General features: G+C 48.8%; 1 protein-coding gene across 1 annotated transcript in view; it reads right to left on the reverse strand.

Annotated features, from left to right (window-relative positions):
• Positions 1 to 941: 941 nt before the first annotated feature.
• The window catches only part of LOC146063197 (retinol dehydrogenase 11-like), a 70090-nt gene continuing 54909 nt past the window's right edge, over positions 942 to 16122 (reverse strand). Inside the window, exons 4-6 of the mRNA XM_083175392.1 lie at positions 15113 to 15304; positions 3741 to 3850; positions 942 to 1214 (exon numbers count right to left, since the gene is read on the reverse strand). Coding sequence (XP_083031518.1) covers positions 1020 to 1214; positions 3741 to 3850; positions 15113 to 15304 — 497 coding nt within the window. The 3' untranslated portion in view covers positions 942 to 1019. The remainder of the gene's footprint in view (positions 1215 to 3740; positions 3851 to 15112; positions 15305 to 16122) is intronic.

The raw sequence follows: 16122 nt of genomic DNA on the forward strand, positions 1-16122 counted from the left end.
CTCTGCGCCTACAACCCCCTCTGCATACTCCTCTGCACCTACTGTACATCCCCCCTCTACATACTCCTCTGCACCTACTGTACATCCCCCCTCTACATACTCCTCTGCACCTACTGTACATCCCCCCTCTACATACTCCTCTGCACCTACTGTACATCCCCCCTCTACATACTCCTCTGCACCTACTGTACATCCCCCCTCTACATACTCCTCTGCGCCTACATCCCCCCTCTACATACTCCTCTGCGCCTACATCCCCCCTCTACATACTCCTCTGCGCCTACATCCCCCCTCTACATACTCCTCTGCGCCTACATCCCCCCTCTACATACTCCTCTGCGCCTACAACCCCCTCTGCATACTCCTCTGCGCCTACATCCCCCCTCTACATACTCCTCTGCGCCTACAACCCCCTCTGCATACTCCTCTGCGCCTACATCCCCCCTCTACATACTCCTCTGCGCCTACAACCCCCTCTGCATACTCCTCTGCGCCTACATCCCCCCTCTACATACTCCTCTGCGCCTACAACCCCCTCTGCATACTCCTCTGCGCCTACATCCCCCCTCTACATACTCCTCTGCACCTACAAACCCCAGATGTCTCCGTGGCGGAGGTACCGCAGATGTCTCCGTGGCGGAGGTACCGCAGATGTCTCCGTGGCGGAGGTACCGCAGATGTCTCCGTGGCGGAGGTACCGCAGATGTCTCCGTGGCGGAGGTACCGCAGATGTCTCCGTGGCGGAGGTACCGCAGATGTCTCCGCGGCAGAGGTACCGCAGATGTCTCCGCGGCGGAGGTACCACAGATGTCTCCGTGGCAGAGGTACCACAGATGTCTCCGTGGCAGAGGTACCACAGATGTCTCCGTGACGGAGGTACACACCTACAGTGCCACCACGTAATGCAGGTCAGCTCTGACTCACCCTATAGACACAATCAGTGACACACACACAGGGTCATTTATTTATCACTATATATCACATAATATTGATCTCTTGTCCACAGGCTCCATAGTTGATCATTTTCCAGGTTCCCCGTTGACATTAGTCGCTGACTCACACGCCTCCCAAAGTTTCTTGTTGACAGCTGGATCCCGAGTCTTCTCTGAGGGCAGCTTGATGGAACATTCACTTTCTATGTACTTTCCCGTCAGCCCCTCAGCCTCCTCCGATACTGCGCAGTAAATGGTGCTGACAGCCCCCTCCTCAGCGGTCTAAGAGAGAAGTGAGAAGACATAGCACATCTGTTATCTCCAACAACGGGACTTTGCCCAAGATTTCTATTGCAGACCCAGACCTGGGTCCATTTCCTATATATTGTTTTTCATTTCATTTTAGTCACATTTTTACCTGTGCTATATTCCTAATACTTATAGATATATACTATATGCAGTGTTAATAAGTACTATTGATTTTATTTCATCATCCAAGCGCCACTTCTTTTTGTTTTTAGACAGGAGGAGAAACTAAGGAGTAAGGCAAGGTGATAGGATGGGGAATGTATAAGTCAGAGGCATTAATGAGAGGCGGGGAAATGTGCGAGTCAGGGGCGCGACCTGGAAAGTGCTAGTCAGGGGCGCGACCTGGAAAGTGCTAGTCAGGGGTGCGACCTGGAAAGTGGAAGTCAGTGGTGCGACCTGGAAAGTGCTAGTCAGGGGCGCGACCTGGAAAGTGCTAGTCAGGGGTGCGACCTGGAAAGTGGAAGTCAGTGGTGCGACCTGGAAAGTGCTAGTCAGGGGTGCGACCTGGAAAGTGCTAGTCAGGGGCGCGACCTGGAAAGTGCTAGTCAGGGGTGCGACCTGGAAAGTGGAAGTCAGTGGTGCGACCTGGAAAGTGCTAGTCAGGGGTGCGACCTGGAAAGTGCTAGTCAGGGGTGCGACCTGGAAAGTGCTAGTCAGGGGTGCGACTTGGAAAGTGCTAGTCAGGGGTGCGACCTGGAAAGTGCTAGTCAGGGGTGCGACCTGGAAAGTGCTAGCCAGGGACAGGCTGGAGAGACGGAGGAATCTCCTGATCTGTCCCCCACTGTTTTCTCTCAAGTTTCCAACTGCCTCGCTGCCATCTCTACCTGGATGTCTGAGCGATTTCTGAAGCTGAATATGGACAAAACCGAACTTATTATCTTTCCCCCACCCAGAGCTATGCCCCCTACTAATATCTCTATCACTGGTAACAACACCATCATCTCCCCTGTTCCCCAACTCCGCTGCCTGTGTGTCACTCTTGACTCCTCCCTCTCCTTAGCACCCCACATCCAAGCCCTGGCCCATTCTTTCCGGTTCCAGTTACGCAACATTGCTCGCATCAGGCCCTTTCTCTCACAGAGTGCAACTAAGCTGATCATCCACTCATTGGTCATCTCACGGCTTGACTACTGTAATGCTCTTCTCACTGGCCTCGCTCAATCCCAACTGGCTCCTCTCCAATCTGTCCTCAATGCTGCAGCCAGGCTTATCTTCCTCTCCTGCAGCTCTAATTCTGCCACTCCCCTTCAACAAAATCTGCACTGGCTCCCATTCCCCTACAGAATCCTCTTCAAACACCTCACACTCACATACAGGGCCATCTCTAATTCCATTGCTCCATATATCTCTAACCTCATCTCCATTCATACACCCTCCCGCCCTCTACGGTCAGCTGACGACTGTCGTCTCTCCTCCACCCTGATCACTGCTTCCCATGCTAGAGTACAGGACTTTGCCCGTGCTGCACCCCTTCAGTGGAACGCACTCCCTCGCTCCATTAGACTCTCCCCAACCTTGCAAAGCTTCAAACGGGCACTGAAAACTCACCTATTCATCAAAGCGTACCCTTCCACTGCATAAACCAGCTGGTTCTCCGACCCCTTGCCTGTTTACATCCTGCTATCTAACCACCACCCACTCGCGTGCACCTCTTGTAATCTGTCTGTCTCCCCTTCCTACTAGATTGTAAGCTCCCCTCTTCCCTCCTGTTGTCAAAGCCCACTTCTCTTCACATTTCACTCACAGCTCTCCTTTACTCCAACACTCAGTGACCATCTTCATACTCATCTCCATCATTGGCCTCAAGCCTCTAGTTGTATGTTGATTGGGTCCTCACTACTTACATTTAAGCTGTAATGTGTATTGAACTGTGGTGCTCTTTATTTCTACTGTATTTTTGTTATTTATTCAATGTTATGCCAAGTTTTGTCTCCCTGTATTGTTCCTTTGTACGGCGCTGCGAAACACTTGTGGCGCCTTATAAATAAAATTATAATAATAATAATAATAATAATAAGGGACAGCTGAGAAGAAGAGAGGCTGGAGAGACAGAGGAAAGGCTTGGGATTATATGAGTGCGACAAGCAGAGGCCGGATGAGAGATAGATCATTGGGAACAGATGAGAGAGGATGACACGGATCAGTGATACAGGATGAAGGACCACTGACTGAATGAATGAAGAAGGTCCCTGTGCTCAGGGATCGGTCGCACAGACTGGGAGGACACAAAAGGTTCCACATCTCATGACTTTGGGGATTATTCTGGTTGACTGGCAAATTCCTTCTCAAGTATTTTCCCTGCACAGAAACAAAATAAGTTATTTTGTTTCTGTGCAGGGTAAATACTGACTGCTTTATTTTTACACTGCAATATAGATCTACACACCGCACCCAAATCTAATTCTCTTACATCTGCCCCCCTTCAGTGCACATGGTTTTGTCCATTTAAGAAGGAATTTGCCAGAAGGAGTGAACCAGAATAACCCCCTTTGTTCTTACCTTAAAGAAGAAGAATCCAACGAATCTAAAGACCGCTCTCATTATGATGTTGTAGTATCGCATGGTTTCCGTCATCACAATTCCGGGGTTGACGCTGGTCACTGTCACTCCTGAAGTCAGAACATAGCAATGTCATTTACTATTAGATTCCCGATATTACATGTAATAATTATAATATTTAGTAATAAGTGCTGTAGTGTTATCGGCTCCCACACGTGGCCCCATCCTTTACTTCCCTGACATTATTGTACATTACTGCACATCCTCACGCATCCTCCCGCGCAGCCTCACATTAATCACAGGCAGTGCTGAGCCTGTGAGGTCTCCTACAGACGGGCTTTTCATGTGGTATGTGTGTGTGTGATTGTGGCCGGAGAGCCCGGCACATGGGGTTAATGGCGGCCACAGCATTAAAGGGGTTAAGCCATTCTGGACAAAGGCACTTGACATGTTTTAAACTGTATGAGTAGCACTGAGCTGGGACAGGACCCCTCCTGCAGCGCTGCTGTGAGGTGAAGCCTGCTGCTGGGCACCAGGCACACAGTATATGTATTTATATAACATATGAGCGGCACTGAGCTGGGACAGGACCCCTCCTGCAGTGCTGCTGTGAGATGGAGCCTGCTGCTGTGCACCAGGCACACAGTATATGTATTTATATAACATATGAGCAGCACTGAGCTGGGACAGGACCCCTCCTACAGTGCTGCTGTGAGGTGAAGCCTGCTGCTGGGCACCAGGCACACAGTATATGTATTTATATAACGTATGAGCAGCACTGAGCTGGGACAGGACCCCTTCTGCAGTGCTGATGTAAGGTGAAGCCTGCTGCTGGGCACCAGGCACACAGTATATGTATTTGTCACGGACCCACCGGTCGCCTGCTCCGATACGTCAATCTGAGCAGCGCCGGCCGTGACTGGGGTTCACTCAGGACACTCGGGTCCTTTCCTTGAGGTACACTGCCACCAGCCAAAACCTGATTTTAGCGCCTGAAACTGCGCAAGGGGCGGCTTGGCTCGCCCCTGACCATACAATACAAGATAACAATGGTAACGTTTTTCAGCCGTTCTCTTCCGAGGCTAATGAGTCTTAGGAACACAGAACCAGAACTGGGAATATGTATTATTTATTCCTAGAAATACTACAGAGCTTTAGAAAATAATTACAAGATTTTACAATGATTTTAAAAGTACACACGAGTTTTAAATGCAATTTCAAAAATAAAAAGGGAAAAAAGACAGAACCTATCTTACACTTAAATACAGATCCTGACGTGGGGGGGTCCTCCACAAGAAATCTCTCGTCGCCTACAGCCTATTTTGCTAGACCCCCAGGTAGTGACACTGACTATAGGGAGAAGGTCTTAGTTATACCTTGCAGACTCCCTCATCCCTCCCACCCTTGGGATTCCACTCTTTCCATGCTGAAGGAGTGTGGAAGGTCCCTGGCAATGTACAGTCTGCTGTTTTCAAAGTGATTGATCCTCTTTCCTTGCATAGCAGACCCACTGATAAGAGATGTGAAGGAAGGGGACAAACTCTAACCTCTTCTCCTGGACCATGGTTTATGAGGGCTCAGATCTTATCTTACATCCTGACTCCGGAGGAGTCCACAGATGTCACACTGAGAAAATACAGGCCTCAAACTTAGACCAGGGTCACCTACAGTTTACATACAAGACATGTCCTGATTCCAATACTTACAGGAGACATAACTATTACACCAATATCAGACATACATTCACCGGACAGATAATCATAACAGGAGGCATACGTTAATTTGATCGATCACCTGATCTGATCGTTACACCTCCCCCTTTTAAAATGGCGCACAGAGGTGGTGACCCACGTCACCATCTCCTCAGTGCGCTATTCACTACATCACCTGGACAGGTAGCAGTGGTCTCTGTGCTGAGACAGACTGCCACTGATTCTGCGGGATCTGTACTAACACTTCACTATACTTGACGTCGGTCATGGCACCACCTGACGCCATAGCCGTGGCTAGGGTGGGCAATGGGCATAGTCCCTGTCCCTCTCGCAGGAGATGGCAAACTAAAAGCACACAGGTGTCCTCGAACCCATAGTCTGTGAGCACACTGATATAGTGGGAGCTGTGCCCTTCCCGGCTGATATTGACACTGCCCACCACAGCTGTGCGTCGGACTCCTGGGCACGGATTCTCCCCTGCAGCTGGCAGTTTGGCCTTACTCACTGAGATCAGTACCAGACCATTCCTCCACACCCCAAATGGCCATCCCCCTGGGACTCGTAACTCGGCACGTTTAACTATACCACAGGTGTGGGGCATTCTCCCAGCACTATATACAGACTTAAACATGTCTTCCCAGCACCTCTCCTGAGCTGACTGACCCCCCCTCCCCTTCACTGGGGGGAAGGTCCACTCACTCAACACCTCACACCTCATCCTTTTGTGAGGAGATTCGCCCTCTGTGTCTGTGTGTGTGAATTGTGAAGGGGGGCACGTTTCTGCAAGGGGGAATACCAGCAGGTCATTGTCCCCTGTCTTGGGAACATCCCAGCTCAGCTTTTCTGAGGTTAATGGAGCTGAGTTTACCTGTTCTTCACGGGCCCTCCCACCCTTCTGGTTACACACAGCAGCTTCCCTACTAGCCACTGGCTCTATTCCTGAAACAACCCTCTCACTGCACCCAGGTGTATCTTTCCCACTTCCCAGGTATGGGGCAGCCTGTGCAGGGTTGATTCTCAGTTCTGCGTGGAAAGCCAAGCTTTCCATGGCCGTCCAGGACACCTTCCTGAGCCTGACCTTCCCTCCCAGACCCGCAGGTTCTGTGGCTGGGGTGGTGCCACTGAGGTTCTCAGGAGAGGCATCCGTTATCCAGTGATGCTGGAAAAATGCACTCTCTGGAGAGTTCTCAGTGTCTGGAGGTAACCCCTGCTGTGTTCCTGTATCTGTTCTTGTGTGGCTACAGTAAGGAGGGGGGTTTGGGGGGAAAGCTGCAGTAAGGGACACTCTCTCCCTATCTGACAGGTCTACAGTGCACACAGGGCCCACCAGGTCACTTATTATACCTGGTACCACAGTTCCCACAGTAGCGCAAGACATCACATTATCAACAGCAACATCACTATCATAACCTGGGGAGACATCCTGCAATACCTGCAAATTAGCCTGTGCATCTTCCACAACACATGGGGCCCATCCTGCTGGCTTACAATTGAACCATGGCAAAACCACTATATCTGGATCCCATTGTCTCTGAGCAGGAATGGGGTTATCTGAGCATGTTGTCACCAGTAACTTATTGGCAGGTACATGCTCTGCCTGCAACCAACTCAGATCTGTCCCATTTCTGCAGTTAGCGTCCCCGGGCACCATGTCACAACCAGACATCACTGGAGGAACAGGGTTAACGTCTAGCACAGCAACCTTAATGACATCACCATCAGCACTCCTACCACTGATGAGTGAGGGTGTCTCATTCCCAACTAGATTAGGGCATTCATTTAACCCCACAAACTGGCAAGGATTACCCACTATACCTGTCTCTAACTCACCCTTCACCTGTACCGAAGGTACGGCACTATCACAGATCATCCCAGGGGCTTCACACAAAATAACAACATTGCAATGTTCAGTATGGTTACATACTACCTGAGATGCATCATATGGTTCAGAAGGGTTAGCGACAGATATGTGTGGAGTTAATAAAAGTCCCACATCAGTAGTCCCACACATACTTGTGTGCATACAGTCAGAAAGTCCCATCCCTATTCCCGACATAGTCTCTCCCCTGCATACTTTCACTATGCAGCCAGCCGCTTCCGGCAACAAATCTGGAGCAACGGGAGGGAACATGCTGCTCACATCTTCCAGCAGTTTAAACTGGACCTTGTGATGTGAGGTCTCTGGAACAGGTTCCACACCGATTGTAGCAGGCCCGGGTACCATGTCCATGAGGGAAACCCCGGTAGGCTGTGTCGTTGGTTCCATAGCTGGTGATAGAAGCTGTTCCAGGCGATTCCTTTCAGCCTCTGCCCAGCGGCACTGCTCTTTCCACCATGGAGTATCGAGCTTTTTACAATCATAAGCATATTGCTGCGCTATTTCAAAACAGTCCGTCAGGTCTCTCAGCAGTAACCAAGGAGTCGCATCGGGACCCCAGGTTAGGAACTCACTGCGATACATGCCAAAAACATTGCGCTCATCATTTCGTGCACGGGTGAGCCGCTTGATCATCTCCCAGCGGGACTTGTTGGGGCAGGAGATACCTTGCAGCTGACATTCTGTAGTGAGTTCTTCTGGGCTCATAAGCCTAAACGGATAATCATCACCATATGGGTCAGAATACTCACTGGGCTCTTCTGGTGCTGTAGGGGATTGGTACTCTGCAGTCTCCCTGACTGCCACACATCCTACAGTCTCCCTGGTGCTAGCAGAGATGTCACCTCTCTGAGCATCGGCTGTAGTGTCCAGGGCCAGCTCATTACTCACAACCAAGCTGACACTCACTTGGCTTCCTCTGTCTGCTTTCAAGACAGGGAACTGTGCCTGACGCGGTCCGGTGAAATTCGCGTCAGCGGTCATTTGGGACCTCTGTCCCTTGTTAGGCTCCCCATGATTGATAACAGAGTCCACATCATGATCCAACACATTATTTACTTCCACAGACAGTAAAAGTTCAGTACGAAGCCCATCTCCTGCTAACTCAGTAGCCACGGCAGATAAAGTCTCACGTAAAGGTTCGCCATCATGATGCCCTGTATCATCCTCCACTGGTTTACCAACAGCGATCAGCCCTCTGAGCCTCACCAGTTCCAACTGGTACTTACGCTCGGCTTGACGCTCTGCAGCCTCTCGTACGGCTTTGCGCTCCTCAGCCTCTCGTACGGCTTTGCGCTCCGCAGCCTCTCTGTCGACAATGGCTTTGCGCTCCGCAGCCTCTCTGTCGACAATGCCTTGGCAGAACTGCACCAGCTGCAAAGCGAATACGGGGTTCACATCCTTCAATTGCCTGCTAGCAGCTAGAAGGTCGCTCTGCAGTGTAGACTTGCTGGGTCCAGCAGAAGTATTTGACCCTGGCGCGGAATCGTTTGTACTGTCCAGTGCTGACTGAGCCCCGGGGGTAGGATTGTCCATGGACTGGTTTCCTCCAGCAGCTAGAGTCCGATCGGCATCCACTAGTGCCTGAATCATACGTTTTCTACTCTGGCCAGACCAAGGGATATTCCTCTGCACACACACGACCGCCAGGTCATCTCTCCTCATCTGCTGGTAATCAGCCATCCTGAGTCTCACACTTGTCAAATAAAATGATAGGAAAGAAAAACAAGAGAAGGGAGGGAACAGAAATTGCATCCACTGTGTGACTTTTAAAACTATAGTAAAGCTCTGAGTTCTGATTCTGGTGATGTGGGTATTTCACACAAAATTCTACCCACACTCACTTAAGTTCTTAAAGAGAAAAATGAATTCTCCACCCCACCGCTTGCCACCAAATGTCACGGACCCACCGGTCGCCTGCTCCGATACGTCAATCTGAGCAGCGCCGGCCGTGACTGGGGTTCACTCAGGACACTCGGGTCCTTTCCTTGAGGTACACTGCCACCAGCCAAAACCTGATTTTAGCGCCTGAAACTGCGCAAGGGGCGGCTTGGCTCGCCCCTGACCATACAATACAAGATAACAATGGTAACGTTTTTCAGCCGTTCTCTTCCGAGGCTAATGAGTCTTAGGAACACAGAACCAGAACTGGGAATATGTATTATTTATTCCTAGAAATACTACAGAGCTTTAGAAAATAATTACAAGATTTTACAATGATTTTAAAAGTACACACGAGTTTTAAATGCAATTTCAAAAATAAAAAGGGAAAAAAGACAGAACCTATCTTACACTTAAATACAGATCCTGACGTGGGGGGGTCCTCCACAAGAAATCTCTCGTCGCCTACAGCCTATTTTGCTAGACCCCCAGGTAGTGACACTGACTATAGGGAGAAGGTCTTAGTTATACCTTGCAGACTCCCTCATCCCTCCCACCCTTGGGATTCCACTCTTTCCATGCTGAAGGAGTGTGGAAGGTCCCTGGCAATGTACAGTCTGCTGTTTTCAAAGTGATTGATCCTCTTTCCTTGCATAGCAGACCCACTGATAAGAGATGTGAAGGAAGGGGACAAACTCTAACCTCTTCTCCTGGACCATGGTTTATGAGGGCTCAGATCTTATCTTACATCCTGACTCCGGAGGAGTCCACAGATGTCACACTGAGAAAATACAGGCCTCAAACTTAGACCAGGGTCACCTACAGTTTACATACAAGACATGTCCTGATTCCAATACTTACAGGAGACATAACTATTACACCAATATCAGACATACATTCACCGGACAGATAATCATAACAGGAGGCATACGTTAATTTGATCGATCACCTGATCTGATCGTTACAGTATTTATATAACATATGAGCGGCACTGAGCTGGGACAGGACCCCTGCTGCAGTGCTGATGTGAGGTGAAGCCTGCTGCTGGGCACCAGGCACACAGTATATGTATTTATATAACATATGAGCGGCACTGAGCTGGGACAGGACCCCTTCTGCAGTGCTGATGTGAGGTGAAGCCTGCTGCTGGGCACCAGGCACACAGTATATGTATTTATATAACATATGAGCGGCACTGAGCTGGGACAGGACCCCTGCTGCAGTGCTGATGTAAGTTGTAGCCTGCTGCTGGGCACCAGGCACACAGTATATGTATTTATGAAATATATGTTTGGCACTGAGCTGGGACTGCACCATATATTGTGTATATTGTATTGGATATTGAGGAATGCATTCTGGACTTACAATGCACTTTGTACCTTTCTGGAGGAATGAATTTAGCAAATCTTTGTGACAGGGAGATGAGATGCTGAACAGCCTTCTCCTGTGAGTGGCCAATACACCGCAGGTGGCGGGCTTTGTGTCTGAAGTCCTGTGTGGAGGTGTTAATAAGGAAACTTGTGTACTGCATGTGATGTGTCACTGAACCCAGGCCATCCTGTGTGCGAGGTGTTGGTAATGCACAGACATTTGTGTTTCTTTATGTAATCATGTCCAGGAGATAATCAAATGATCTCCACCGTTCCTTAACCCCTTCCCGCCGCAGCCTGTTTTTGCCTTCCTGACAGAGCCCTTTTTTTCAAATCTGACATGTATCACTTAAGTGGGGATAACTTTTTTTTGCTTTTACTTATCCCAGTAATTTTGAGATTGTTTTCTCATGACACATTGTACTTCAAGTTAGTGGTAAATTTGGGTCGATACAGTCTGTGTTTTTTTGTGAAAAATACCAAAATGTCGTAAAAAAAAAATGGAAAATTTAGCAATTTTCAAAATGTTAAATTTTCTGCTTGTGAGACAAATAATCATACCACTCAAAATAGTTAATAACTAACATAGACCATATGTCTACTTTATGTTTCCATCATTATTTCAACATCCTTTTAATTTTTTTGGACACATGGGGTGAAATGTAATAGGATGAGAGATTCAGAAAGTGAGAGATTTGGTAAGAAATCTCCAGTTTTTTTAAAGCGGCAATCATTTACACTGCAAAACCAGTTTGATGTTGAATTGTAAATGATTGCTGCTTTAAAAAAACTGGAGATTTCTTACCAAATCTCTCACTTTCTGAATCTCTCATCCTATTACATTTCACGCTAGGAGGCTTAAAATATGAATAGCAAATTCTCACATTTTCAAGAAAATTTCAAACACTGATTTTTTTAGGGACCAGTTCAGTTCTGATGTGACTTTGAGGGACTTGTATGTGAGACACCCCCATAAATGATGCCATTTCAAAAACTGCACCCCTCACAGTATTCAAAACAGCATTTTGGAAGTTTGTTAACCCTTTAGGTGTTTCACAGGAATTAAAACAAAGTGTAGGTGAAATTTCAAAACTTCATTTTTTTTGCAGATTTGCAATTTTAATACATTTTTCTAAGGAACACAGTAGATTTTACTAGAGAAATGTGACTAAAAATTGATTCCCCCAATTCTTTTGTTTTCATAAATATCCTATATGTGGCCCTAGTGTGCACGTTGACCAAACCACAGGCTTCATAAAAGAAGGAGCACCTACTTGATTTTGGAGCCTCCTTTTTATGAGATTATTTTTTAGGCACCATGTAGGTTTCTAGGCACCATAAGATGCTAAAAGTTAGGAACCCCCCCACAAGTGACCCCATTTTGCAAACTACACCCCTCAGGGAATTCATCTAGGGGTATAGTGTACATTTCAAACCCCCAGGGGTTTCACCAATTGTGGTACAACTGGGCAGTGAAAATGAAAAATTAAATTTTTTACACAAAAATGCAGTTCTGGCTCAAAATTTTTCATTTTCACAAGGAATGAAGGAGACAAAGCACCCCAAAATCTGTGCCCCAATTTCTCCCGAGTACGGCAATGCCTCATGTGTGACCAAAAAATGGCAGGACTCAGAAGGGAAGGAGTGATATTTGGATTTTGCAGCACAGATTCTGGTGGAATGTTGGTGGGTGCTATGTCGCATTAGCAAGACCCCCGAAGCACCAATACAGTGGAACCCCCCCACAAGTGACCCCATTTTGCAAACTACACCCCTCAGGGAATTCATCTAGGGGTATAGTGTACATTTCAAACCCCCAGGGGTTTCACCAATTTTGGTACAACTGGGCTGTGAAAATGAAAAATTAAATTTTTTTACACAAAAATGCAGTTCTGGCTCAAAATTTTTCATTTTCATAAGGTATGAAGGAGAAAAAGCACCCCAACATCTGTGCCCCAATTTCTCCCGAGTATGGCAATGCCTCATATGTGACCAAAAAATACCAGTTGGGTGCATGGCAGGACTCAGAAGGGAAGGAGTGATTTTTGGATTTTGCAGCTCAGATTCTGGTGGAATGAATGGTGGGTGCTATGTGGCATTAGCAAGACCCCCGAAGCACGGTGAAATGATGAACCTAATAATCCATAGATGTGTGGTATATTTTAAAACACTCCTTTATACATAGGCCGGGTTTGTCGGGGCAAGTTTCACAGTGGAAAATAGTATCCTTTCTTATTCCCTTTTTATAGCAAACTTTGCACCTTTTTTGTGTCCTGCCCTTTTTTGCAGTGGAGGGGATTTTGTTAGGAAAATGCTGCCCTGGTACAATACGGGAGCCAGTACTAGAAGTACTGGGACCCTCTGCCTGCTGGTTCCCAAATATTAGGCCCTTTATGACTTCCTCTTGAAAGTGAGGGGCAGCAGGCACACAACTGTGGGTGCAACCTGACAGGGTATATATAAAAAAAAAAACCTGCACCCCCAAAAAGTTGCTGATCAGTTAATTTATACTGATCAGCACAAAAGGGGGGGGGGCAGCAGGGGGGGGCAGCAGTCAGTTGCACAGGCAGCACAACCTTTGGTGCAACTGACAGGTATATATATATAAAAAAAAAAAAACCTGCACCCCCAAAAAGTTGCTGATCAGCACAGATATACTGATCAGCACAAAAGGGGGGGCAGCAGACACAAAATATAGCACTCTCTGTCACTATCTGTCACTATCTGTCACTATCTGTCACTATCTGTCACTATCTCTCACTATCTGTCATTATCTCTCACTATCTGTCACTATGACACTGCAGCAGCAGCACACAGGAAGTGACAAGATCCAGGAAGCATCCAGCTGCTGGCAGCACGCTGCCAGCGGTGATCAGGTAAGTATCAGGCAAGGATCAGGTCAGTATCACGACAGATTGGCACGGTGGCCGCTCTGCACGCAATTCCAGACCGGAATGGCGTCTGCAGCGCAGTCACCGTTAGTTTAAATCACGCGCCATGGCTGTGATTGGTCCGTCGGTCCGACGGACCAATCACAGCCTTGGGGGCAGGTGGGGTGAGGTGTGGTCATCACCGGTGACCCCCTCACGCCCCCTCACACCCGGCGGTGATTGATCCATGTGTTACTGAGCATCTGATTCGCGTCTGATTCGCGTCTGATTAGCCGGTAACACAGGAAAACGCTGCGATTGGTTGTTCACATTGAACAGCCAATCGCAGTGATCGCCGACGGGGGGGAGGCATCTCCGCCCCCCCTGGGCATGCTGGGACATGTCTGCTGTCAGGGACAGCAGACATCGTCCCTCTGTCACCGCGTCCCTAGACGCGGTGACAGTTTAAAGTCATGACGTATATATACGTCATGTGTCGGGAAGGGGTTAAAGTTAGGGAGATTGGATTGAACCCTTTGACATGTAATCTGGATCTATTTATGACAGGAAAATGTTCCAATTGATATATGAATGTAAATGTCCCAGGCCTGTACACCTCCTGCACAATGCTGATTGGGTGGGGAGAACAGGGTGTAATTACCCCGGTGGTATGCTGCGTGGATTTTGGATAAAAAGGCACAAGTTCTGCCTGTAAAGTTGTACTTCTGCCTGTATCTGAGAGCTGTAACATCTGTATGCTGTGCCTCCTAGGGATAGTAGATGAGATCTCTTCAGATCTATTGGCAATAAACCATCTATTGCCCATGACGACTGCTTCATCTGCGACCAACAGAATTACTGCAATAATTCCGTTCTCCGGCTGTTCTGGGCATAGCATCCAGCGTCTCCGAGTTCCACTCTGCCAGCTACCGAAGCAGAGGTCTGGTCCGTGACCAGTGGGGAACCAATCAACGCCAGTCAGGGGTGTCAGCAGCGTGTCGACGCAGGTAGTACTCAGGTGCCAGCATTTGGGCCTGGGTCCCCACTGTGTACCTCTGGTCCCCACTGTGTACCTCTGTCACCGCAGTCACCACTGTGTACCTCTGATCCCCACTGTGTACCGCAGTCACCACTGTGTACCGCAGTCACCACTGTGTACCTCTGTGTACCGCAGTCCCCACTGTGTACCTCTGGTCCCCACTGTGTACCTCTGTCACCGCAGTCACCACTGTGTACCGCAGTCACCACTGTGTACCGTAGTCACCACTGTGTACCGTAGTCACCACTGTGTACCTCTGGTCCCCACTGTGTACCGCAGTCACCACTGTGTACCGCAGTCACCACTGTGTACACGTGGATCTGAGATCTGGTAGTTAACCCTTAGGAAGATGTGCCTGCTCATTATCACTCTGCAAATGTCAGTGATTCATACGCATTTAGCTGGCGACTAATCATCGCCACGGGCAGCAGAGAAAACAGCGACACCTGCTGGCCGTAGCATGCATAAGAAATTCTGCTGATTAATATCATTCAGGTGATGCTGTAGTGAGGATCGTAATTACTTCCAATGGAAATCACCCAAAGCAGCTTCCCCGTCACTAATGGCCCCTCCCCTCACCGACCACCCCAGCCTGCTACCCCCGCACCCGTCTCCGATTCTCACCTGTATTGTGTAATCTTTTGGCCAGCTCATTGGCGCAGATGACGTTCATCAGCTTGGTGCAATCGTACGAAGTGTTCATAAGGTACCAGTCCATGTTCTTCCCCCGGAAGTTGCTGGTGTCTACTTTGCCGAGTCCATGCATGAAGGAGGAGAGGAACACAATCCGGCTGGGGGCCGAGCGCTTCAGGAGTCCTGGAGGACAGAGATAGACGTCACCTAGGGATGGCCACTGAACATCGATGACTACAATGATGGTTACCCACCAAAGTCTGATGGGTGTGTCACGAGTGGTTCCTTTCCCCTGGTGCAAGGACAAGGAGCCCAGATCTTCTTGCTGCAATTCCCCGCTCCCACCTCTGATTGGCCCGCTGCGTGGTAAGAGCAGCAATGACCTTCAGAGGGAAAAGCCATCGATGGGCCCAAGTGGTTCAATCACCAATGGTCATACTGCTGATGCACGGTGGGTGAGATGAAGCGGAGCACATGAACGCTCTCCCCTACCTTGTACCATGAGCCCGATTCAGCCCTGATTGCATGACTATTTCAACAGCGGATGATTATCGATACACTGCACAGGGAGCGTCCGTGGGGGGGTGGAGGAACCGCAGGGAGTGTTCGGGGGGGGGGGGGGACACCGCAGGGAGTGTTCGGGGGGGGGACACCGCAGGGAGTGTTGGGGGGGGGGGACACACCGCAGGGAGTGTCCGGGGGGGGGGGGGGGACGCTGAGGTTGAGCCTGTAATGAGGGCTTAGGACAAATTCGCTCAGTGTCAAAGTTACAAGGCGGGATTTCCCTATAGTGGCGGCATCTACATGATCACTGGACGCTGCTCCTGTAATTCGCTCATCAGTGATCAGGTCTGAATTAGTCCCAGTAGCCCTTCTCCTGTCCTGTATGTCACATGTACAGTAAGTCTATTATTCTCTATATGTCACCATCCATCAGGTGATGGGATCCCACAATAATACGTTTCCCATTGTGTGTATTATAAATGTTATATCAGCTTAGG

This window comes from Crinia signifera, chromosome 1, assembly GCF_055691185.1.
Source record: "Crinia signifera chromosome 1, ASM5569118v1, whole genome shotgun sequence".
NCBI lineage: Eukaryota > Metazoa > Chordata > Amphibia > Anura > Myobatrachidae > Crinia > Crinia signifera.